At 40.7% G+C, this 26733-nt stretch overlaps 2 protein-coding genes across 4 annotated transcripts; one reads left to right on the top strand and one right to left on the bottom strand.

The window, feature by feature from the left end:
• The first annotated feature begins 3970 nt into the window (after positions 1–3970).
• Positions 3971–14889, top strand: prr5a (proline rich 5a (renal)). 3 transcript variants are annotated; one of them, XM_048257762.1, is made up of 10 exons: positions 3971–4411; positions 5414–5586; positions 6831–6941; positions 7034–7114; positions 7429–7477; positions 10152–10209; positions 10433–10524; positions 10917–11057; positions 13286–13424; positions 13687–14889. In XM_048257762.1, exons 2-10 carry the CDS (start codon positions 5459–5461, stop codon positions 14208–14210), a joined length of 1323 nt encoding a protein of 440 aa, XP_048113719.1. In that variant the 5' UTR covers positions 3971–4411; positions 5414–5458; the 3' UTR covers positions 14211–14889. The 3 variants fall into 3 exon arrangements, with proteins under 3 accessions (XP_048113719.1, XP_048113722.1, XP_048113723.1); XM_048257766.1 differs by having other exon boundaries at positions 3972–4411; positions 10155–10209; XM_048257765.1 differs by having other exon boundaries at positions 3971–5586.
• Positions 14890–16008: 1119 nt separating this feature from the next.
• Positions 16009–23127, bottom strand: chrm2b (cholinergic receptor, muscarinic 2b). The gene is given in 4 exon segments (XM_048258052.1): positions 16009–18253; positions 18255–18593; positions 22519–22633; positions 22727–23127. Coding segments are annotated over 3 exon segments (1449 nt in total). The 5' UTR covers positions 22525–22633; positions 22727–23127; the 3' UTR covers positions 16009–17149.
• Between the last annotated feature and the right edge of the window lie 3606 nt (positions 23128–26733).

Raw genomic sequence — 26733 nt, 5'->3', positions numbered from 1 at the left:
CAGCTCAGAGATGTTGATCCTCTTCAGGACCCACTTAGGCCTACATTACATGATGCCTGCCTCACAAACAAAGCTGAATGCATGGTTAAATGCACTGTCCACTTACATTGTTTTCCCATCTAGTTTTCTTGCTCATGGTATTGATTATTTTTTAGCATTGGGTGTTTCTTTTTTGAATGATTGCTTTTAAATTAGGACTGTGTTTATGACTTCAGCCTGGTGAGCGTACAAAGCAATATTAAGATCCTTTTTTGTTAGAATAGGTCCACTATTTGTAAACCTTATTTGTTAGTTGTTTGTTAAACGCAACTCAAGGGTCATTCAAGACCAGGCTTAGCTTATCATAATCTGTCAATGTTAATATCATAGGCCAACATATTCTCATTGGCAAAACAGTGAAGAAAGGTCAGACTGATGGTTCTGCTATACAAATCCAATTTTTCATACTGCTTCATGCAATGGAAGCATGATTGGTATCATTGATGATATCTGGAGGGCAGTTTCAGCTATGAATGTGACAGTTGGACTCATTGGTAAACAAAATGCCTTAGAGCATGTACAAAATTAGTGAAGAATCAGGACAACAAGTAATTTAAAATATAAAAGATAAATAAATATATATTTTCTTTTCCCGTCATCAATTTTGGTCAGTGATTTCCAGGTTACTGAAACACCAGGGAGCATGAAACTTGGTGGCCACTCCTCCACCACACTAGGGCCCCCAGAACCTGAAAAATGCAGTTTTTTGCTAAATAACTACCTGAACTGTTGCACCCAAGATGACAAAATGTTTATGGTATGTTAATGTAATGTAAAGAGCCCGCATCAAACTATCCCATTCACACTCATTTGTGATTTGCACACATGCATGCTTGAACACACACACACACACACACACACACACACACACACACACAACAAGCACAAACACACATACACCAAAACAGAAACACTAAAAGACCACACGAATGCACACACATAAACACACACACACACACACACACACACACACAAACACACACACACACACACACACACACACACACACACAAACACATCATAATGTACACACACACACTCACAAGCAAGCAAACACACTCTTAAGTCAATGTCTGCTTTATTGTCAATTTCTTCACATGTCAAGACATACAAAGAGATCGAAATTACGTTTCCCACTATCCCACGGTGGAGACAAGACATATTTTACCAATTAGGTCCACAGACAAACATAACATTCAAGTAACAAATATAAAAAGTAAAAATAAGAAGGCACATACAATGAAGAAAATAAGAGCAGCAAAATTTGAGTTGAAAATGTGCAATTGTGCATACAGTAGACAGTCAATATAATAGTGCAAAAGTCAGGCCAATAAATGGCTGAGGTAGTTCTGTTGCAAGTGGCATAGTGGTGCAAGTTATGTAAGAGCAGCAGAAGTGTGTTCAGAAGTGTTTTCAGGACAACAACAACAAGTGCAAGGCAGCCATTGTGGGTCCAAAGTCCAGGATGTTATGTAGCGGAGGGGGGAGGGGGGAGAGGGGGGAGAGAGTTCAGCATCCTAACAGCCTGTTTTTCACGCACATGAGTTGCAAGAGTAGGAGATGGAGACAAATTTGTTTAGATTGTGTAGGACTGAGACAGATATTTTGTACCGCTATGCGGTACATCTAGTTTATTGCTGGCATTACTAATGTTACTCTGTGGGTATTAGCTACAGAGGATGTGACACTTCAAATGCTGGCACATCATGTTGTAAACCTTGTAAATAGTCGAGCGTCACATTTCAAATTAAGCTGTGTTAAACAGATGTGAATGGTAGGCTGAACACATCTGCAACAGAAGGAGGTTGCTATGTTACTGTAACTCCAGCTGCAAAGTCAGCCGTCCTCACCAGCTACGATGATACACGATAATCCAGTTAACAGTATGACAAATACGGCAAGATAATTGCTCAGATTTTTGTTATTATGCTACTCGAAAATAGGTTATGTCTGGAGGTATTTTAATATTATGTTTTGTTTTGCTAATGCTTAGGCCATCCTGTGGTTTTGATCAGCCTAATAATCTCTGAAATATTAATTATAGAGACAGTAAAGTTAAATGTGTTGAAACTGGCATGCAACCAGAACAGACGTTTATTGACTTCAAGGTCAAATAAAGACTCCACTCCTGCAAATTCACATTATGTAACATCCATAACGTCACATCCATAACACACTATTAAAGGGTTTAAAAGTTAGAAAGGGGCACAATTTGTTTATCACACTTTACATTGATATAAATCAGCTTTGCACAGACATGTTTCCTATAAAACGTTATGGGTGTGGCATGGCCATGGAACATGCTGACTTATAAATAGGAGCCTTACCATTTTAAGGCTGTGCTCTTAAGGTAAGCTGAGCAAACACATTGCTCTATCATTCCCTTGTCAATCTGGAATTTGTCAGTGATTACAATTTGTTGGAACCTTGAGTCCATTTATCCCCTTTTAAAATATGTATAATATTGCCATGTGAAAAATGTTGTTTCTGTATGGTTTCACTCCATATTTATTATGTAAAAAGAGTGTTGTTTCCCAGTAAATGCAATCAGATCAGTTACAAACAATAAAATATAGACCTAAATGAACATTTGAACAACAGTTCTATTTGTGTGTGCACAATTTTTTTTCCTCCATGGTTTCCCTTTGCATGGAATTGCCCTAGATTTTCCAAAAAATCCAAAAAGATAAGCTATTCCAAAAAGATAAGCTATTATTTCCTATCAAGAAAAACAAAGGTCTGGTATGTACACAGGTGATCTGTGTTTTTAAACATGTTCTTAATACCTTAAAACAACTTACACTACCTTTTCCAGATGACAATAAACTTTGAACTTGAACTTGTTTAACAATTTCATAAAGGATTTACAGACAACTATTGGTGTTAGCAACATACTTTTTTTTTATTATGCTAATGTTTGTAACTGATGGATAACTTGTGCAATGATGGATCACAAGATGCCCTATAGGTTTGGACTTAATCATGTCTTGAACTGTAATAGTTATTAGCAGGGGTTAAATTGAAATTTGTTATGTTCCAGGCCAGGGCTGTCTCAGCTCTGTGTGTGTGTGTGTGTGTGTGTATGTGTTTGTGTGTGTGTGTGTGTGTGTGTGGGGGGGGGTTGCTGAGTCCCCTGATAAGTATGTGCAGGGGGATCAGCATCATACAGAATAAAATTTAGGTTTACAGTATGTACCGGGGATGTGCCTCGGACAGCCCCGGCGCAGTTTAACCCCTGATTATTAGTAATATTTGTTGGTAAAATATATGAACAACTCTTATCATAATGCAATTTCGAATGTTGGTCAGATAGATTATATTTCTGTAGTAGTAGCCTGACTCATTTTGACCAGCCATTATAAAATCAGCAAGGGATCTAAAAGAGGACCCGTGCCGGATTTGCTATTTGAGAAACGGGTCCAAAACGGACATATGGGGCCCCGGATGTGGTTTATATGCGAATACAGAGAGGGTCCGGATCGGATGTGCAACCCGCCACTATGGATCCAGACGCAGCTGGACTCCGACCTGGACCCGTTTTGCTGATCCTGTGATACCTCCGAAGCTGATCGGTCCTGTGCAATGTCAGTTTGCTGTCCAGTCAGACCATGCTTTACCAATAGGCCTCGCAAAACCCAAACTGGGGATAAACAGTTGAAAACTGTTGTTGCATGATATCACTCTTATCTTTTAGATTTAAAGGGATTGAGGTCATGGGAGCTCACATGGTTCTTTTGTTCACACTATATCACATAAAAGCTGTTTTCTTTCTTGTTATGCAGCCTAGTGTACGACATTCGTTTGGTCGTTTAATCTGTGGCCTAGCCAACATATCGAAATGCGAATTTGTTCGATATCCATGACGCGGGAGGCCTGTGACTGGTGATAGTCTTTAGCTTTTGATGGGGGCCAAACACCAATCGTTTAATGTGTAGCCTATTCTGTTCATAGACAAAACACCCCATTGCAGGGTGGAGACTCGAAGTAAAAGAGGGACAACATCAGTCCAAAACTGATACTGAACTCAGACAGAGATATTTTTCCTCGATCTCTACGTTTTGCAGACACAACAACGCGCGTGCACGCTATCTGTCGCAAACATTCGCAAAGTCTGGACTTGGGTGGTAGACAGCGTCTGCCTCGTGCAGCAACGGGAGGAGTAGCCTAGACCTTAGACAAGCGTAGTAGACAACCATACACCTCCTGGAATGACGTGCAGCGCATACGCAGCCTGCACATTAGGTTACAATGAGAGGGATCATCTAACAGTAACGATTGGGATTTACCAACAATTGTTTTCCTAAAGTTATAGTTATTGACTGGTCCTTATTGATGACAACGTCCAGCTTCGAAGCGTGTTCAGCACATGACGGTAAGTTGCTACGCCTTTGTGTTTCCCTACCTAGTTTACATTTCATGTGTTTTCGTGCTGTGGCCACAGTGAATGTTATCTCTGTTTCAGTGTGTGATGTTTTTTTTTTTTTTTTTTTGTATGATAGTCCTTGTCATTTGCCAAGGCGTATGACGCCCCATTGATCTTAAAGGAAGGAGGAAACCTGACCAACCTAAATGATCAAGAAAGACACAATATCAATACAATTATAGCTCATCACTAGTTCTTAGGCTTAATGGTGAACTTGCTTCTATTTTTTGCTAGGTAGTCTTCTTGCTAAGGTAGTCTATAGCTAAGTGAACCAGACAGTTCAGTTTGTGGGGGAGAGACAGTTGTGTGTTCGTCTGTGTACCATACGCGCAAAACGAGCTATAACCAGCATTTAATGCATCTAATTTTGGTTACGAGGGCTCTTTTATAGATACGTCATTAGTTGCACGTAGATTTAAACACACTCAGAAGTGCACAGTAGCTACATTTCTATGTGAAAAGGTAGGCTATATGAGTGTGATGCAACTCTTTGTTACATGGTATCTCTTTGTTTAACGCGTGGTGTTGGTAGATGGCGCTGAAGCTGCTCACACAAGTTCGAATAGCCTATAAGACTATAGATTTAAATTGCAATTCATTTTTTTGAATTGGCCACCATGGATGATGATGTTTAAGTTAAACAACTGTCACAACAGATGTCTCACTTTGTCATATGTCCTAGATTATTATTGTGTTGTTATTACACATACGTCAGAATGAACATTAATAATGTAACTTCCCAGTTCTGAAATTTCTGTTAAGCAAAGCAATTGATTATGGTGTAAATGTAGGGTTGATTAATACAGGCTACCAGTGAGTAATGAGATAACCCATGGGTTAGTCTTGTCTGCTCTCACACATGTGAGTATCAACCCATTTTTATAATCAGATTAATTGAACTTAATTGATCAAATCACATTCTAACCTGAACAATGGTAATGCTGTTTCCAGGATCTACAAAGCTGTTGCAGCCCTGTGTCTAGTCAGTGGTGAAAGATGCTGGATGGACTACATGGGGGCCAGTCTTGTGTACCCTCCTCCAGGCCAGTGTCAATCAGTGTCAGCAGCCTCTCTTTGTTACCACATTGCTTTTACATGGATGGGAGCAATCATCCGATCCGGAGGTACAGTAAGCCTCAACAATGGATATGGTCAAACTCAAACTGTGAAAAATAATCCTTTCTTTCAGTTTCATAAGTAATGCCTTTTGAAATGTTGAAATGGCTCATAATGCCAGTTGAAATGGCTTTTTACTGCCGTTACATGGCATTCGTAACAAAAGGATCTGCATCACTGCACAGTTAATAAAGAGGGTAAAGACTAGTGAAGAAGATCTGCTCATACATACATATAAAACTCACAGTGCCCCCATGTCAGTAATATATGAGCTTGACTCTATAAGCTCTATATCTTGCTCTATATCTTGTACTATGACAAATTGAAAATGAGTTAGGTATTAAATCCCTTGGTTTCCCAAGTTTTTGTCATTTAGAGACTCAAGTGGATAGGGTGGAGCCCCCACTGCATCATGCTCTATAACAGTTTTATTCATCATGATGATATGACAATCCCTCCGCCCTCCCCATATTTTACGTAATCTAGTCAGAAATGACTGAGGTGAAGAATTAAATTTAAACCCAGTCAGAATCAACAGAACCAGCACTAATGATTTTTTACATTAATAGGCTAATTTGCCTGACACACATTTTGAACACTGAGAAACCCCCCCAGGAATTGAAACCTAAATTGTGAAATATGAAAAGCTGTCAGCACAAAGGTGTGGTTCCCACACAAGTGGTCACCAGTTGTTGCTATCGCCATAAACCGCTGCTCAGAACGGGACAGATGGCCTAGGTATGTGATGCGAGCCTAATCCTCAAACCAGGACAAGGTTAAGGCTCATCAGCAGTTTGTCTGATGATATCACCCTTCATAATCCCAGAGTTTCTGGATCACTAACCCAAACCAATCGGTAATTCGATATACAGCCTAAATAATTGTGCTTGCACAAAGTTGTTTAGACCAATTATGGCTCAGTGGCAGAGCTAATGGTTATTTGGAGTATTGAAAATGTCTCTTCATGTAACATGACAGCTAACTGCTCTGAGAAATCATTGAGGGGATGTAAACATGTTTGTGGCATACAAAAAAGGACTTTAAGGATGATAAGTGTGAGTGTGTTCATAGCCCTGTGGGAACATGAGTAGGACAAACATTTACAGATTGTGGGAAGGAAACTGATTTCTCAAGAATTCTATAAAAATTGCGCAATTTCACACCCACCCAGAACCAAACCTTCCTCAGCTTTCTCTCTCTCTTTCCCTCTTACTGATATGTTGTTTTTCTTGTTTTTATATGATCACAAAAGGACTCTCTACCGGCTGAAGCTAGTGAGTTCTCCTAACCTCACTCAGTTGGGGAAGAGTGACAAAGCCTCCTTGGAGGACAGGGGAAATGGTCCTAATGCTGTCTGGAACAGGTGAAGGTTGCTGGGTTGTTGGATCACTTTGTGAATCTAAATTGTGGTGAGAATTGTTTTGACAGGATATCCCTTTGTCTCTGTGTCACTAGCATCCACAATGCAGTCATTGGCGTGTTCCAGAGAAAGGGCTTGGCCGACAATGAACTGTATGCCCTAAATGAGGGTGTAAGGTTAGTCACACTTGGTGAAACATGAGCTTCCTGTCTGTTTCTAAAGAAAACTAACATGGCAAGATACTGAGAAAATATGGCAGCATTTTTGAAGACGGACATTTATAGAATTTTCTGATCAAGTCTGTATTACTGCCTCAGTCCACTCCGATTCACTGCCACAACAGACAAACACACAAACAAACAAACAATCAAACAGTCATAGCTAATAAACAGGTAACCGGTAGGATTGTATTAGTGACACTGCCAATGTAAATCGTGTGTGTGTGTGTGCATTTATGTGTTATTGACAGCCACTTCTTTTTGTCACTTAGACAGCTGTTGAAAACAGAGTTGGGCTCCTTTTTTACTGAGTATCTTCAGGTAAGTGATTGTTTTCATGGCAGTGTTTCCCATACATTGACCTAACTGTGGCAGCCCACCACAATATCAACATTGACCACCACATAATGATTTTCCAGGTTGTACTAAATTGTGCTTATATCTGGTTAGCATCATAACCACGCTGTGCTAATCTGTTAAAAACTGTTGCATTCAAGTTAATAATAATAATAATAATAATAAATATAGCTGCAAGCAGCAATGAGGGGGCCAAGCAGGCAGTTCAGCAGTCCAGAAGTCCAGATTTGCCATGCAACTCAATGCCGTGGCATCAGGCATATAGCATTAAGCAGTCACAACAAGTTCCATGTCAAACAACCCAAGATTGGCTGAGTTACAAGGTCAAGTTTCACATCAAAACATAACTGATTTTGTGTGGCTGAACCAGGGCTGAGTGTTGCCGCCCCACCCAGCCAACCCACCCAACGCAATCTGCCCGTCCCACCCGCCCCACCCTTGCACGCACGATTAGAATTAACTGGATGGAACTTCGCTGTCAAAAGTTTCACATCAAAAATAAAAGATCGATTGAGATATGATCATGCTTGCTGTGATTTCAATGCCCCAATAGAGGTCAAAGGTCACCAAATTATTTGTGCATCATCAGGATGAACCAGACGGTTCTATGGCTGCCATTGACCTCCATTGCAGAATAATACAGCAACTACAGGCCAAAAAATACATTTTGCCAATTCCAGAGCCCCCTAGAGGTCAAAGGTCACCAAATTTCTTGAGCTGCCCTCCTGGTGGGTCCTGAGGACCATGTACTAAGTTTGGTTTTGATACATGAAAGCGCTTGCTGAGATATGAGCTCACTTCCTGTTTGGCTTTGGCCGCGAAATTTCGATTGGTTGTTACAGGCTAACGCTTCTGTCAATTGTTCCAGAAAATTAAACACTGATAAGGCAAGGTCTGAGGATGGTCTGAGCCAATTTTAGTGAAAATCAGATAAAATTTGTGACCAGTGAAAACTTTTACGTTTTTTTTTGATTAAATTCAATATGGCGGCCGAATCAATTATGTTGACATCACAAGTTGGCCTTTGTCAGCCTAAGGACATCCAAAAGTACTACCAGACACCACTAGTTTGTTTTAATTCCAAACACATCAACAGCTACAGGCCAAAAATGCATTTTCGCTAATTACAGCGCCCCCTAGAGGTCAAAGGTCACCAGATTTTTGAGTGCTCTACAGATGGGGATATAAGTCCATGTACTAAGTTTGGTTATGACAGATGAAAGGGTTGCTGAGATATGAGCTCACTTCCTGTTTGGCGGCTTCACGCATATTTCGATTGGTTGTTACGGCTTAACGGTTTTAGTTCAAGACAAAAATCGATAACTTTTTGTGCGGATTAGTCTGAAGATCATATGTATTAAGTTTCGCTAAAATCGACAAACTATGTGAGGCGCGGAAACTTTAGTTTCACTTTCGATAAAATCCAATATGGCGAAAAAATCCATCATGGCGGAAAATGACGTCATAGGGTGCGTTGAACTCGGCTTGGTCCAAGGATTCCAACGATACCACATTTTTGACAATCGGCCATACGGGTCAAAAGTTACGCGGCGCGGAACGACATCCAACTTTGGCCTGTTGGTGGCGCTTAGAGTGCTTGAGTTGCCATCATGAAACTTGGTGACATTAATCATGGTACTGTCCCTAATAAGTGTGCCAAATTTCACAACTTTTTTTACCAGACGGTTCTATGGGTTGCCATTGACTTCCATGGCGGAAGAAAGTATAATAATAAGAAATCATAGAATCACAATGGTGCCTTCGCAGCTTCGCTGCTTGGCCCCCAATAATAATAACTTGGACTTATATAGCGCCTTTCATGGTACCCAAGGTCGCTTAACAATGGGGGGTCAAAGGATTTGGTGAAAAGAAATGTTTTGAGGTGCTTTTTGAACATGGGCAGGGACGGGGCAGAGTAGACAAGGAGTGGTAGACTGTTCCAGAGTGTGGGAGCGTTGACAGAGAAAGCCCTGTCCCTATAAGTCCGCAACCTGGTGCGGGGGGTGGCCAGCAGGTCCTTGTCAGAGGACCGCAGGGAGCGTGACTGAGTGTAGGGGTGGAGGAGATCTGTGATGTATTGTGGTGAGAGTCCATGGAGAGATTTGTAGGTGAGCAGGAGGATCTTGTAGGCGATGCTTGACTTGACTGGCAACCAGTGGAGCTGTTGGAGAATGGGAGTGATATGTTGCCAGGGCTTTGTGTGGGTTAAAACCCTGGCAGCTGAGTTCTGGACATACTGGAGTCTGCTAAGGGCCTTGGTGGGCAGTCCAGACAGGACACCATTGCAGTAGTCCAAACGGGAGGTGATGAAGGCGTGGATGAGTGTCTCAGTTACTGAAGGTGTGAGTGAAGGCCGGAGCCGTGAGATGCTTCTGAGGTGGTAGAAGTTAATTCTGCAAACCAACCACCACAAATGGAATTCAATTATCTGGGAAACACTGCATGGGATGTGGCATCTTTGGAAAATTGACTTTTTTTTGTTTTAACATTCCTCAAACTCAAGCCTCAATGTGCCTCAAACTTTCTGTTGTTCTATGATACAATAATGCTTTTTGAATCCTTAAAGTCATGAACAATGAGGTATGAAAAATATTAAAAATGGTGAAATGTTAAAAATCCGCCCTTATCTTTTTCTCAGAAGCAGTTACTGACAAAAGGAATGGTCATTTTACGTGACAAAATCCGCTTCTATGAAGGTATGTTTGTTTTAGTAAGTTGATATTTGGTGCCTCTCCTAGGATGTCTGCTCTAGCCCACTGTCCATATTTCTTACTCATCCTTTTCAGTCCACGTAATTCAAAACGTTTTTTTCCTGCAGACATTGGGGAATCACCTAGCATGCATGCCATTCTTCACGAATTCCTTGTTACATTGCATTTTCTGATCACCTCGTCTAATCCTTGTCTTTCCTCATCACAGGTCAGAAATTATTGGACTCGTTAGCTGAGACATGGGACTTCTTCTTTGGCGATGTCCTCTCCATGTTGCAAGCCATATTCCACCCAGTTCAGGTGAGAAAACAGCTTCTCCCCACAGTCAGTCACATGGAGTGTTAAGGATGTATATAGATATGTTATGACATACATGAGTATAGTATGGATTTTTATTTCACTGAACCAAGTAAATAATCAAAAAAGTTTTCAAGCTGTTATTAGCCTTCTGCTGAGCTATATACAGGCATCTTTCACGGCAAGATAGCCTATAACTTAAATACAATACATTTGTTTACATTTGAATATTAAAAGAATGTACATGGGAAATGGATACAGAAGTCTAATATGGTATGAAATGGGATGAAAGCCATACAGAGATACACACATACGTGCCTGCCCATTTATGGATTGAAATAAGACAATTAGTGTTCAGTGGGTTAGTAAACTTAACTGTATTTAAATGTAAACAGGGGAAGGAGCCCTCTGTGAGACAGCTGGCACTATTGCATTTCCGGAACACCATCACCCTCAACATGAAACTGGAGGAGGCCTTGTGTCGACCCCGCGCACGCGTCCCTCCCTCCATCGTTCAGATGCTCCTCATACTGCAGGTATAGGAACATCTCACTTCCCTTTCCAAAAGATTTGAGATCATCATTAATTTCTCATGACTTATTTCTCATATGTGTGGAAATCTGCTCGTGTTGCAACCCAGGCACAACAATACACATGAGTGGCACAAACTGAGATCTTTACTCATTTAAGGCACTCTAAGCCATGTTGGGTAACATCACTTCTGTTGACGTTCAAACAAAACAGAGAGCTAGTTTACTACTCCCTCCCCCTCCCTCCTGTGCAATTGAAACTCTCCTAAATGCGCATCTGGTCGGTGCTTTGCTGGAACAGTTTGTTATGTTTTTATGGTCCAGGTTGGACCAAGTTTTTGTTGCTGTTTTTGAAGACTGGACTGTCCACAGAGACTGTGTTTCTTTGCCGTGTATTCAAGGCACAGGCAGCTAGCGGATGGTGAGGTGATGTTTGCAGTATGTGACAAAACATGTTTTAGCTTAGTGTTAGATCATTTTGTACGCTTTGACGCCAAATGAAGGCAAGACCCAGTGATCCAAAAGAACAATACTATTGTATTATATTTGCAAACATGGCAAAAAACATGCAAAGAGAGAGAATGATACAAAACAATGGTTCGTACCCAAACTCTGACATGTTCAGCATGTCAGCTTCCTTATATACGTTGAAGTGACAGAATCAGGGTGTGACACATGGCCGAAATCATAATCCCTTCTCCACTGGTAAGTGGCCTAATACATCATTACGTTTACACATTTTGACCCTCAGGTCAGTCAGCACTTTCCGAGATTGGGAAGTGAATTTCTTTCTGTTCCCCTCCTGTCGATTTCCAGCCTTAATTATGAAACTCGGCTTGTCTGGATATTATAAAAGCAGAACTATAAACAGAACATAAGGTTCATGCTTGTAGACTAAGACACAATAATATACAGAACATCAGATTTGTAACTGAAACAAGACAGAAACAGAAGATTCATATCTGTGAACCCAAACAGCTAAAACATACAGCATGCATGTGAATCTTAAGCTAAATCAATGTGAAACACTTAATTTTTTTAAGGCAGTGCAATAACTAAAACATATTACTTATAGGTGTTTTATAACAGTGCAAATAACTTTTCTTAATTATCATTATAAGCTAGCAGACATATAAAGAGTTTATATTTCTCCAACACTTAGAAACCATGTTAACATCGCTTAGAGCATCTTTAAGAACCAGGAACATTAGCACTTGATGCAAAACTGCAGAGTGACATAAACACAATGGGGAAGCAAGGCACTGAACAAACCCAAGGGTTTAAATACACAGGACTTAACAGAACACAGAACTAGACGAACAAGGCACAGGTGAGTAGGTAACAAAGCAATGATCAGGCACACGAGACAGGTGAAACCTATGACATAATCAACTGGAATAAAGGGACCAGGAAGTAACACAAAAGCACATGGAGCGTAGCAACCAGGAAGGCAAGCACAGGAAGCAAACAAAACCCACATGACAAACTGACATAAGTAAACACACAGCTCACCAAACAAGTTAACTATCAATCCACTTTCACTTGACTTTGATGGAAAACATCATAAGGTCAAGGAAAGATATGAAGATGAATTGATAAAGACAAGCATGGAGAATCACTCTCTACTTACACAAGGCTACATCATTACAGGAGGATGGGTGTTATTGACATGTGTCATGTTGATTGGTTGTTTTTACCTGGTGCAAGGAATTGTGGGGTGTCACTATCACCTTTCCATTCATGAAAGATACTTCAGTGTACCCTATGCTAAAGGAGATTTGAAAGGACACACTGAAGTACCTCTCCTAAGTGTGCAGAGAAACCAAACTGCTCTTATCACTACATTTCCAGGTCATTTCATTCTGACAGGAACCTTCCGAAGCAAAAAAGACTGTGAATACAGTCCTAGACAGCAAAATAAGAGAACACAAATAAGGAAACCAAGTACACCCAGATATTAAACCATGCTAGCATGTGTCTTTTGGAAATGGAAGATTTCAGAATCAAATTCTGTCTAAAGCGTTCCAACAAAATACATTCCATACAAACGACATCACTCTCCTCTGCCATGACGACACACTGCAGCACTGACTTCACCCTGTTTATCCATGCACTTCATTTGTGCGGTGATGGAACCATTTGCCTGGTTATTATTGGCTAGTAAGGCCTTATTTGGTTGAAATAGGTCTCTGTGTGTGTGTTTCACGCTCTCTCTCTCCTCCACACCCCCGCAGGGAGTCCATGAGTCCCGAGGCGTGAGTGAGGAGTACATCAGACTGGAGGCGCTCATCCAGAGGGTGGTGTCTCCCTACCTGGGAACTCAGGGACTGCGCTCTCACGAAAACCCACTCTCAGAATGCTCTTACACACTAGGTAAAATCTGCTTGCTTTTTGTAAACATACAGGGTGCCTCAAAGATGCTCTCCCTATAGTTACTCACCAGTGTCCTCAGCAGAATCAGTCCATGTTAAGGCCAGTATTCCCCTTGGTTACAGTCTGAAGTATGGCAGTGTGGGATGTACCAAATTCACATACCAAAATCACATACATACCAAGGTGTACCAATAAACCACCTTAACCATGATATATTATCCATTTTGAGTTCCTCTTCCTTTGTTTTTCTTTACCCAAACAGACAAGCATTTGCACTGGGCTTGGTCAAAGCCAGGTGACGCACACACCAACCCCGTTGTGCGATCTAAGAGCTACAACATTCCGATGCTGACGCCAGTGGCGGAGTACGACTCAGAGGTCGGCTCTCTGGGCAGCGTGGGCATTCGCCGTCACTCCGCCTGCGAGGTCTCGGCCTGCTTGGAACAGCCAGGCTACCCCATGCTTGGCACTACTGTGGACACTGGCTCAACCCCCAGACTCTGCCTCGAACATGACCTCCCTTTGCGAGGGGCCTCGGTCCAGCCCGGCCTGCTCTCGTCCGCCATCTTTCCTCCACATTGTGCAGGGACCCTGCACCCGCCCGGCGGTCAGCCCTGTCACCCCGAGCTGGCCAAAGCCCACTCGTCCCCCGCCAGCTGCTCCTCCAGCCCAGAGACCACCATCGTCCAAGGTCTCGACTCCCTGGACTCCGATCAGGAAGGGATCTTCATTGACTTCTCTCACTGCCGCTCAGAGTCATATGGTACCACGCGTCAGACTAGCTAACCCACCAGAAACCAATTATCTCCTCGCACCATTTACCTACATCCACCCAACAAAGGATGTTAATACTTCTGTTCTCTATCATGAGGATTAAGATCACTAAACATTCCTTATTTTAGATCATTTTGTCATCTTAGTTTGTCATGTCGCCTTGAGGATAAGGGCAGGGTTGTAAGTTTTTATATAATTTCCCAAGATTGACAGAAAATGTGTGTCTTCGTTATTCAAAGAAATCCACGTCTTCTCTACATCTTCAAACTTCCATGTTTTCTTGTTTTGATTCGTTTTGAGATATTACTTGATGAGTAGATTTAAATGACGCTTTGTTCAGATTTCCATGAAGTCAAAACCATGTAAAATATATTGGCCTTTGCTTTTTTATTAATGATGTTTGAAACTTACATGAATTTTACACAATGAAAACTTTAAAAAGAATCACTTTTCACTATTGTCAAATTATTTCTTAAATTAAGTTGGCCACTTTAATATGTTTTGATAGTTATTTCTATGCAAAATAGAGTAGCTTGCATTTTTGTTGGGTAGAAATGAATATGGGAGTTATCTTTTCTTAACTTGAGTAGTGAAGCAAATTTAAGAAATACATCAAGGTAAACCTCTACTTGATTGTCACAAGTTTATTACAAGATCATCACAATTGTATTAAAGAACACCGATATAAGTATATATACTTTTTTGATCCCGTGAGGGAAATTTGGTCTCTGCATTTAACCCAATCGATGAATTAGTGAAACACAAACAGCACACAGTGTGGTGAAGCACACACTAATCCCAGCGCAGTGAGCTGCCTGCTACAATGGCGGCGCTCAGGGAGCAGTGAGGGGTTAGGTGCCTTGCTCAAGGGCACTTCAGCCGCGGCCCACTGGTCGGGGCTCGAACCGGCAACTCTCCGGTTACAAGTCCAGAGTGCTAACCAGTGGGCCACGGCTGCCCCTCATCCCATGTTATTCACTGAGTTGTAAGTTAAAAACATGTTGTGTATACTGATTATGATGAGCACCATTATGGTGGTCTGCAGCATTGTCACTTAAAATGTTAACTTCATGCGCCAAAACCATAATAATCCCACTTTAGGATGCTGAATACGGAAATATTGGAATATGCAAATACTCATATTGTGATAGACCATTTATTGAGTGGTAGATGGTAGGTTGTGAAGTACTGATTTCGAAGTTATAGCACCCCCTGCTGCTCTAGTTGTATTATATGTGAGGGGGCAAAGGATGTTGGCTCTACTGTACGATGTTAACACAATCCCTTCTGGAGATGCAGATGGAAATATAAATAGGACCATGAAGAAATGTAAATTTAGTGAGCATGGCAGATTACCAATTTTTTAACAGGCAATGCTATGCTAAATACTTTAGGCCAGAAAACAGAATTATGAAAATCCGTTTTTGGCAAAACATGAGCCTCAGCTGCGAATGCCACCTGACCAGTGAGTATAGGTACCAAAACCCCATGCTGACCCTGGGCACCATTGGAAATGAAATCCCACATTTCATGTTGATAGGCTACACACACTATCATTTATTAGCTGGTGAAATCTGACATTTATTTCTGCTGGGAGTAGATGAATTATTTTGGGAAATGTGTAGAGCAATCATCATTTGCCATTGTAATGGAGGCTATGAGACTGCTCTATCATCGCAGGCTGACAGATTTGAACATTTCAGGTTTGATAGTCTGACCAACACCTTCTGAGAGTTTTCTCTCTTATGGACTTTAAACTTGATGCATTATCAAATGACAGGGAGACATACTGAAACAATAATTACCAGTGTTAACAGTATTAGGAGTAACATTTATATTTTACAGTCAAAGCAGGATACTCAAGCTTGAAAGGACTTAACGATTTATGGTGTAAGCAATATATACACATAATACATGAAGGTAGTATATTAATACAATTGCTCTTTAAACATACACATGTTCAACAGACCACATCAAACCACATTTTGAGACCTCACATTCCTGGAGTTTAAGGATCTATTTTACAATAGAGAAATGTAACCTTGAGCATGTCATGTTGTAAATAATGGCAGACCATGCACTTGGCATCCAACTGCTGTACAGATCAGAAAAAAAACCCTTCAGTGACAGCCCTTGACTGAAAAGAGTAACATTCAAAGTATAGGTTACATGTTTTATGTTTAAATAGTTACTCAATCATAATAAATGTGTGTATGCAAAAAGTGAATGTGATTGACCATTTTGGGGCAACATGTAATGTTAAGCCTTAAAACAAATTGAACTTTATCACAGGATATTACACTGTAAGACAGTGGTGGATGCCAAGATGGATTTAAATTATAAGGTCACTTAAATGCCTTTTGTGTATATAGCATGTTTACAGTTATTACATTATACCTAATGATATACAACTCACACAGATCTTATATCTGATCAGTACTGGCTCTAGGGTGTCTGAGATTAAAGGTGTAGCGATTTTACACGATTTCCGGCCCACGCCCATTCTGTGATTACACTGTAAATAAAACAGCTCTCTGTAGGCAGCCCAGGCTCTGAAAATTGGAAACAAAGAAAGTAGGGGCACCCTGTCCTAACCTGACTCTCGCCAGATGAATTTCATTCTCATCCTGTGAGTGGAGCTAGGCGGAGCTAGGCGGAACGAAATTCATCTGGCGAGAGTCAGGTTAACCCTGTCCACCTACCAAAACGAAACTTTGCGTGGAATTTCTCTGGAATTCTGAAGGTAGAGCTACTGTACCTTTCTGGCGTGTTTCGTTTGGTCCTTGGTTCAAATATAACGCTGTTTTGGACAAAAGTGTCTGCTAATACATTAAAATATAAACACAAACAAATGGCATCTCCTGCGAAATCGCTGATGGCAACTTTAAAGATTCCTTTTTTTAACCTCTAATCAATTCCATATTAACCTTCCCTCATTTTAGCATCTTTCTTCATTTAGATGAGCGGATATTTTTGTATCGGCACAGCAAGAGTTGTTTGAAGGTGTTTTTGAATGTTATGTTGCACAGAGCATAGCAGGCTGGGTTGACCGTGCTGTTAATGTAGCAGAGCCAGTAGCCAAAGGTCCACATGGAGGCTGGGATGCAGGTGCTGCAGAACGTGTTGATGAGGACCATCACATTGTACGGAGTCCAAGTAACCACAAAGGCCACCAGAATAGCCATGATGGTCCGTGTGACTTTCCTCTCACGGGACGGTACACCTCCTCGCTTTCTCCTTTTGGGTGGCCGAAGGGTCGATTTTAGGATCCTCTGAGAAACCGAACTTGACCCTTCAGGGAATGTCTCCACCTTCATGTCAGTAGGTAGGGATGGTGACCAGATACAGGTGAGTTTGGACCAGTTGGCTCTGGTTCTGTTCGAATTTGGCTTTAACTGTGGCGACAGTGTGGTTTGGCCAACCACCGTCTTCCCCACAGCATCAGCCTCCTCCTCTTTGTGATTGGACGAAACAAGGACACTGCCTGATGTGGACTCGTTCTCTGTCTCCTGGTCCTCTCCGGTGGTGGCATCCTCAGCGCCAGCGTCTAATGGAGGCAGCGGTGGCCCTTTGTCGGCCTTGTTCCCACCCTTGCTTCCTTTCCCCCTGCACTGATTGGCTCCTGGGGTGAGGCCGCCCTGATGATTGTCCTGACTTTCACTGGACACCCTCCTGCTCTCCCTCCTCACACGACTCTTGCTGGCCTTGGAGATCTGCCAGTACAGCACGATCATGGTAATTACCGGCACGTAGAATGCAGCAATGGCCGTGCCAAAGGTCACCACTGCATTGGAGAAAAACTGAATGTAGCACTCCTGTTCTGGAACTGTCCGCTCACCCACAATGAACTGCCAGAAAAGAATGGCCGGCGCCCATAATATGAACGAGAGCACCCACGCTGCTGCTATCATCATGCCTGCCATTTTCGTGGTTCTGTTGACCGGGTAACTGAGTGGTTTGGTTACACAGAAATAGCGATCAAAGCTTATTATTAGCAGGTTCATTACTGATGCATTGCTCATAACATAGTCAAGGGCCAACCACAGGTCACAAATTAACGGGGCCAAGAGGCCAATAGCCAACCACTATGTAGACTGTGTAGAGGTTCATGGAGAACAGGCCAATTATCAGATCTGCACAGGCCAGGCTAAACAGGAAATAATTGTTAACTGTTTGGAGATTCCTGTTTACTTTTATAGAGACAATGACCAAGATATTACCAATAATTGTAATCAAGCTCAAAGAACCAAGTCCTAGAATTATGAAGACCACCTCCACAATGTTGTCCAGGCTCACTAAAGGCAAATCCTTTCCATTTGCATTCAGGGATTCTGTAGGAGTGAAGTTGAAGGTCCCCATTTCATCTGCCCAGGGTGAGGACTGATCTTTGAACCCCTTAGAACAAAGGGGATCTTTCAGCTTGATTGGGTTTGCTAGAAAATACACGTAAGACAAATTATATGTTATGCCCTTTACACCTCTAATAAAACAGTTCAACAGAAACTGTTTTGAATATCCAACCACTGATTAGCTTAAATACTGTTCTACATAAACTGTAACATGGGATCACATTTGTGTCTAAACATTTAATAGCAGCATCATTTAAATCTAGTGAAAATGTGTGAGTCCAACTTAAACTACTAATTTACCCACAGTCAAACTTAAATAAACCATATCAAAAGAAAATGTGTATTTATCATGACCATGTGTGATGAGTCATGCAGTGAGCTTACAGGACACAAGAGAACATGTGGAAATAGTATCCAATCTCTTCATGGGGCGTTCATCATTTGTCATAAACTATCTTATTCATTTATCCATTGAAAATAACCATTCCCCCAACACATTTAAGGTGGCAAGGGTGATACCTTTATTTAAAAAGGGGCCCAAATCTGATCCTGGAAATGTCTGCCCTGTATCTATCCAGTGTTCCAATCGGGCTTTAGAAAAGCCCATTCCACTTATACCTGTCTGCTTTATCTTACAGACTTTATTAGGAAAGAGGTGGAAAAGGGGAACTTTTGTGGCATGGTGTTAATTAGACCTTCAAAAGGCCTTTGATACAATTCAGTATGATATCCTTTTGTTCAAACTCAAAGCTCTGGGTTTTTCTCATACATCTCTTTAGTGGGTGAGGTCATACCTGGTTGGCAGAGAACAGGTGGTGGATGTGGAAGGGACCTTGTCCTCAACACTTAAATTAACTTGTGGAGTTTCCCAGGGGAATATTTTAGGTCTTCTCTTTTTTTTGCTCCAGTACCCTCCAGAATTATTGGCACCTCTGCTAAAGTTGACTAAAAACCTGTATCACAGTACATAATCTGCTGGTGATTTATTGTAATCTCATAATGAAAAAAATAGGAAAAATCCAACCTCGCAAATTTATTCTGAGAAAAAGGAAAATCTCATAAAGAAATAAATATTATGAACAAAATCACGTCGCTCACAATTATTGGCACCCCTGCTTGTAATAGCTTCTTAAGCCTCCCTTTGCCAATAAAACAGCTTGTAATATTCTCCTATGACACCCCATAAAGTTGGAGAATACAAAGCAAGGGATTTAAGGCCGTTCGTCTTTACCAAATCTCCCCAGATCGTCCAGATTTCTAGGTCCACACTTGTGCATTCTCCTCTTTGACTCACCCCACTGTTTTTCTATGGAGTTTAGATCAGGGGACTGAGATGGCAATAGATTTTGTGTTCAGTAAACCCTATTTGTTTTGATCTGGACGTTTGCTTTGGTTCATTGACCTGATGAATGATCCAATCATGACCAACTTTTAATGTCTTGGCAGAGATTGACAGATTTCCTTTGAAAATGTTCAGGTTTTCATGATACCATGCACCATAATTAGGTTTTTCTGTAATATTCAAACAGTGGTTTTTATGAAATTGTTTGCCTATCTTACAATCCTCCATAATGTGCGTGGGGGCAAGATAACCATGGGTCTTTGTCAAACATTTCCAGATGATTAGAACTTTTTAATAATTGTTTTAACTGTAAATATAGACATTTTCAACAAAGTACCTAGTTTTTATAGACATCCCCTGACTTACAAATGTCAACACTCTTTGTTTTTATTTAGATTTAATGTATTCTCTTGTCTTTCCTATGATGAAAAATGACTAGAGGATTTAGCCTCTGTGCCACTTTATTTTCATACCTTAGTGAAAAAGAAAGCCATGAACTACTTCTGAAAGTTCAAACACACTCTGATTAACTTAAATAAATTGAAATTAGATAGGAAAATGCTTAGGTTTTGTATAGATTTTTTTTGTCAATATTTGTGAGCAATGTATTTTTTGTTAAAATATTTATTTCTAAATGAGAGATTTTCCTTTTTCTCAGAATAAATTTGCTTCCCTTCAAGGGTGGATTTTTCCTCATTGTTTTCATTGTGAGATTACAATAAATCACCAACAGATTATTTTTTATACCTGTTTTTAGTCAACTTTACCAAAGGTGCCAATAATTCCGGAGGGTACTGTATATGTTAATGATATGCTTTTGTTTTAATTTGTTTTTATTTGCAGATTACTCAGCTATTCTAGTCTCTCATAAAGAGAAATCAGAGGTGGAAAGGCTGCTTAGTTTAGAACTCCTTAACCTCAGTGCTTGGTTAACAGATACCAAGCTGTCTCTCCACCTTGGCAAAACAGAGTTGATTCTTTCTGGGTCCAGAGATAAACTGAAAAAGTCTTTGGGGTTTAGGGTAGTCGTAGGTGTGGGTATGGCTCAAAGAGTTATCTGAAAAGTAAGTCCAAGGACTAAGTTCCTGGCAAGAATTTCCAGCCTCTTAGATAGTAACACCTTGAAAACCCTGGCCGATGCTCTTGTTCAATGCCATGACTCTTGGTCAATGTCTTGACTATGTCTGTACATCTTGGCACACTGCCACTACTGAAGGCCTATAGACAAGCTGCAGATCTGTCAAAATAAATGGATCAGAGTGATCCTTAAACTACATCCTAGAACTCATCTTCTTCCTGACCATTCCTCCACATGGCTCAGAGTTGAGGAGAGTTTCCCAACTTAAACTGTGTTTAGTTTGATAAGAAATAACCTGGCACCCAAGTATCTATGTAATTACTTTTCTAAAATTAGTGACACGCACAACTACTCCACCAGGGGGAGTTCCACAGATAACAGGCTCTGCCGTTGAGCTGGATGGGGAAAGTACTCTTTCCTATACTCGGCAGCTGTCTTGTGGAATGGCTTACCTTCCAACCTTAAACTGTTCTCCTACATTAATTTTCAATCTTCAAAAAAAAAGGTTATCAAACTCATAAACAAAATCTAAAGATCCTTGAAGTAGGAATATTGTACCGTCTGTTTGTGTGTCTGCGTGTCTGTCTGGGAACTTAGCTCTTGTTTTTTTGTATTTCTTTAGTTTTTTTTTCCTATTGTGTTTTTGACTTGTTTGTCTTGATTATTAGTTGACCCTTTTCCCCTTTGTCCTCAATGTTTTAGTCCATGTGTTGTTAGTCCCCTTCCATTTTAAGGATAAAGCCTTTGGGCTTTATTGTGTTTTTTTTTTTATCCTTTTGAACACTTCTTGTTGATTGTTGTTCAATAAAGTTTTCATTCATTCATCCTTAATACTGCCTCAAAAAAGTGCTATTCACTGGATAACGGTTCAAATTGATTGAGCACCTGTCTTCATTTTTCACTATTGTCACTGCCTGTTCCATTTGTAATCCTACAATACTCATTTCATTATAGGCCTACACAAATTGTAGTGGAGCTGTGTGTGTGTGTGTGTGTGTGAGGAGGGGGTCCTTTAATATTACCCTGCTTCATACCATAACCCTTTTGTCTACACATATAGTGTATTCAAAAAAGGATTAGCAAATGACCAGTCTATTTGATTTATATCCAGTGCAGGGTATATACTACGGCTACTGCCAAATGGGAAGTATGTGAGATAACAATGAAAAATCTGGTTTGTGCAATCTATTCAGATGCACAAATGACAGACTTCATGCAGGTAATACAAAATATTATCTGTGAAAGGTCACACTCTGCCATCTACTTGTGGTGTATGCTGAATTCATAACACAGGTTCCTGGACAGTAGACCAGACTAGGTTCTCACTCAGATACTAAGGGTCCACAACAATGTGGGAAATACCACATTAAGCCAGGCTTGTAGCATGAATGTGTAATATGGGGATCATGACGGAATGCCCTTTAGACATTATGTGTTAAAACCTTCATTTTTTAAACTTAAATTAAAACAAATTCAGAAAATTAAGTAAGTAAGAGTAGGCTACCTGCAGTTTTTTCCATCATGGAACAGAAGTAGAGAACAGAACCTTACCTCCATAGCCACAGATGTAGCCTTATCGGTGGTTAGAAGCCTCCCCTCTGACCCATCTCTTAACTCAAGTTGTATTTCCAACCAGTGACGGTACAAGGCTCCAACTCAGGTATGCCTAATGTTAAAATAGATGTTTCAACAAATGATAGCCTACTCAATAAATAAAAGATTACTGACAGCTGTCATAATCATGTTAAAATACGCCTACCTTTTCTAATCGCCGTTTTCCAATGTGTCACGTTAGCAACTGCCCAGTCATCTCATGATCGGTAATCCACATGAAAAACTTTCTTACTGAAAGTCTAACACGAGTCCAGTGAACGGCAGTCTGCGGCCGCCTGTTTCACGAATGTAGCACTATGTTAGGGTGGAGCATGCGGTCGATTTGGGAGGGTGTACAAATCTCTCACCAGACCAATGAATGCTTTTTTCTCAGTTATAGTGTAATTTGTTTACTTTCTGCTAAATCCAGGGAATCAGGACAAGCAAATTCAGTTATACGTAGGCTAATTATTAATTATGTATTTCATAGGCTATTCCGTCTGCTGTGTGGGCAAGGACAACCCCACCGCATGTCTGGATGATTCTTCTTTTAAAGCAACACCAAAGAGTTTTTTGTAGGCCTACCTTAAAATAATGTTTCCAAAATTGTTTCCGTGTTCATCAACTCGTAACAGGGTGAACGGCACTTCTGCATTCGCTTCGCGGCCCTCTATCGGCTGTAACAGCACTATGTAAGTTTGCCAGATCGGGTAGCGGGTTTGTAGTTCGATGGAATGAGACTAGGGTGACCACCCGTCCCGCGTAGCGCGTGCGCGCACAGCGTTTGAAGCCCAATTCATGCGTCCCGCAAATTGAGACTGTGTCACGCATTAACCAATGCTTGCTTAAAAAAAAGTTGGTCGCTCTATGTCCTGTAGCGGGTTGCACCAGTTGAACGTAAGTTCCATCTTAGCTTAGTTCTAACGTAAACTGGCACTACGTTGAAGTTTACGAGCTACTAAAATGTATCGGGTTGCACCACGCTAAATAGTTTCAACATAACACTAAGTTATGACTTAACTTACACCCCCCTCTCCCTAGGTGTAAGGTCTGTCATAGGTAATTTGTTAACATGGTTTTCTCATTTAAATGGTGGGAATGTTACATTTAACAAAGTATAAGTCGAGAAGAGTTACATACGCAACCCGATGCACACATTTAATTTTCTTGAGCAGTGTTGGAATGATGTTTGTATTCACTGGAAATAATATGGACCTAGCAGTAGCCTACAAATAGGCGACCAAACATCTACCTATCATTACCACACAAAGCATACATTTCATTGCTGTGGACTGATCTGTTATCAGAGATTTCATTAGCCATATTTGAAAGAGTGTTAATGTTACCGTTAGCTTCACTAACGTTAACGTTAGCTATCCACTGCATAGCCTACGTTAGACCAAGTGGTGGCTGAAATATTCCCAAAGCACATATGCAACAAAATAAAGTCTGTTATTTACAAATATAGGGTTATTTTATTCCATACAACAAAGTAATTGCGGAGGAAGTCAAACTTAAATGTGGCTTTATCATACAACATTATTTACAGTGAACGTTAACGTTACCCAGAACACTGAACAGTTTTTTTCCCCTGCGCTTTTTTTTTAACTGTTCCTGTGGTGTTGAGCAACTACAATTTTCTTTACAAACTTCTTGAATTTCCCCTTGGGGATCAATAAAGCATCCATCCATCCATCCATCCATATAATTTACTTAAAGTTAATAAATTGTAATGAAAAATAAATCAAATTAAATAGCTAAAGTAAATCGTAAGTGGAAGTGCACATCTGTCAATTCATTTAATGTTCAAAGTATTATGAATCTTTATTTAGAACAAAATACACATGGCCTATTCATGAGCATACATCAGCAATTATGCTACACATGTTTAGGGGAATTAGGGCATTATTAATATACCATAGAATAGAATATAGAATGTCTTAATTTCGTTGTACCTGTGACAATGACAAATAAAGTGCATTCCTTGTTCAGTGCAAAAGTAGCAATAAATAAGTAAACAGCCATGGTATGTGCTAGAAATGGGTAAACCAGTGAGTCTGCCCATGAGGTGGGGGCAACGCCGCGCCAGGCAGTGTCCCACATTGTCCCTCAGAAACATACCCCTTGTCCCCCCTTGGGCTTATTAGCAGGTGGTCACCCTAAATGAGACATAAGAAACAAATTTGACTTGCATGATGTCGCAATACATCGTACTTTCATAAAATCATGCAACATATTCTACCTTGTCTATGGACATCGTTATTTGCAAAGCCGTTGCTGGATAAACAAATAGCGTGCGTGCGACAGAGGAAAAGTTCTTTGGTGTTGCTTTAAGCGAAACTAAATTTCAGGACCTCGGAGAGCGTGACAAATGTGCTGTTTTATGCACAAGATCGTAAAATGCCCTTTTAAAACTGGAGTTATACATTTGAACGAAAGAAAAGTTCCAGGTTTTCATTGAAAGACCATGTGGCCATATCTTTCTCCCAGTAAACAGCTGTAAACGTTGCTTGGGAATCCAAGCATGTGCAGCATTCTGATAACCCAGAACAGAGTTAAAACATCGAGTTCCATCGTGTCCTTGGACGCTCCAGCCAGCTGAGTTGACAACCTTGCAGTTAGCCAAATGCTCATATCAATTTGGCAACAGAAAGCATATCTTTGTTGTTAGGCAATGGTTCGCTTTCTGTGTGCTTAAGGACTGTTCTAACAAAGTAAAAATCTATTTTTTCTTTAATGTAATTGCAAATGTTTCCCCCAAAAAATATGTTCCTGTTAAGATCCCAAATATAGGCATGTAAATAAAAGGGGGGGAAATGCAGCTTTTGATTTTCAGCTTTGATCCCTATCTTGCTTTTCACTTCGGCTGCTATAATTTGTAAGGGTAGGCATACCTTACATCGCCTGGTTCCAAATAAGGCTTTGGCACTGGATTCAAACAAAGAAAATGTAGCACACTTCAGAGAGCTACTTGTTGATAGTTCAGCGTAGCCTAAGTCAGACTTGCATGATGGAAAACAGAAGTCTGCTTTGTGTCTGGTGCTTATGGTCAGGTAGCTTTTTAACAGCACAATCATAGCTGGCTTCCTTTCAGCCACTTAGCCACTCGTTCAAACCTCTTCTGAGTTTTCGAGGCATAGAAAGTTAAATCCATTACCAAAATGTTTCCCGCAAGTTTTATGAAGCCTCATGAGGCGGTTAAGAATTTTACCTCACGAGTCTTTGACCATCTACTTGTTTTAAACTGTCCTTGCTGGTTTGTTTACAGGGACAGACTGTTTCTGAGAAGGGAACAGACACTAGGCTGTGAGGCATGCGGCCTGGGTGCCAGGTGGGATAAATCACATTCAGAGGGGAGTTCTTCATGCCCCCATTCCAGTAAACAGGCTGCTGCACTTCCACCCAATAGTGCTACTTCCTGTCTGTGCCAAATGTTTTCTTTTGTTGACAATTGTTATTTTAGAAAACAAGTAACTATTTTTTTTTTAGGTCTCCCACACACCATCTTCTTATTTTGTATTTTAACAATGTAATAACAATGTCTCTTTGTTTTGAAGTATTTAATGTGGTGGTGATGGTAGGGACATACCACCTCAGTAAACAGCTGTTCCTTATGTTTGTAATAACCTCTCAGTGGCCCCGAACTCAAGTAGGGGTAATGCACTTTCTTTCAGTTTCAGTCATAAGCACACACTTGAGATTAATATGTGACCTCAGGTCTTCAACAAAGAAGCATCCAAGGAAAAGGAAAATAATCACTTATCACTTAGGCCAAACATTTTCATGAAGTGCCATTATTATAACATTCATTCAAGTTTACCAAATGGAAGACTTACTAAATTTTACATTGGACACTGTGCAATGCACCTCATTTTCAAATACATATTGAGATATTCAGAGATTCATGCCGATATCAAGGGGGGTCATCTGGTGCTAATTATTATCTCTGTAGCAGTGATATGAAATGCCATGCGAGCTGATAATCAGACCCAAGGAGGTGGTGTAAATGACAAAGAGAAGGGGCCCTAGCACTGAGCCTATAGTGGTGTTTGTGGTGGTTGAACTGTATCAGAGGCAGCTGATAAGGGATCCAACGTGCATGTAGTAGGATGGCTACATGTCAGGTGCTTGGATACTACTCTCAATGCAGTGGTTAACTGTAAAAGGAGTCAG

This window comes from Alosa alosa, chromosome 11 (genome assembly GCF_017589495.1).
Source record: "Alosa alosa isolate M-15738 ecotype Scorff River chromosome 11, AALO_Geno_1.1, whole genome shotgun sequence".
NCBI classification, from domain to species: Eukaryota; Metazoa; Chordata; class Actinopteri; order Clupeiformes; family Clupeidae; genus Alosa; species Alosa alosa.
This window is presented reverse-complemented; position numbering and strand designations above follow the sequence as displayed.

What these genes read in the sequence shown, in the direction of transcription:
- prr5a (XM_048257762.1), top strand. Translation starts at nt 5,459, where the DNA reads ATGCTGGATGGACTACATGGGGGCCAGTCTTGTGTACCCTCCTCCAGG. An exon ending in GCCCTAAATGAGGGTGTAAG is followed by an intron (nt 7,115 to 7,428) that starts GTTAGTCACACT and finishes TTTGTCACTTAG; the next exon opens with ACAGCTGTTGAAAACAGAGT. An exon ending in AGAATGCTCTTACACACTAG is followed by an intron (nt 13,425 to 13,686) that starts GTAAAATCTGCT and finishes TTACCCAAACAG; the next exon opens with ACAAGCATTTGCACTGGGCT.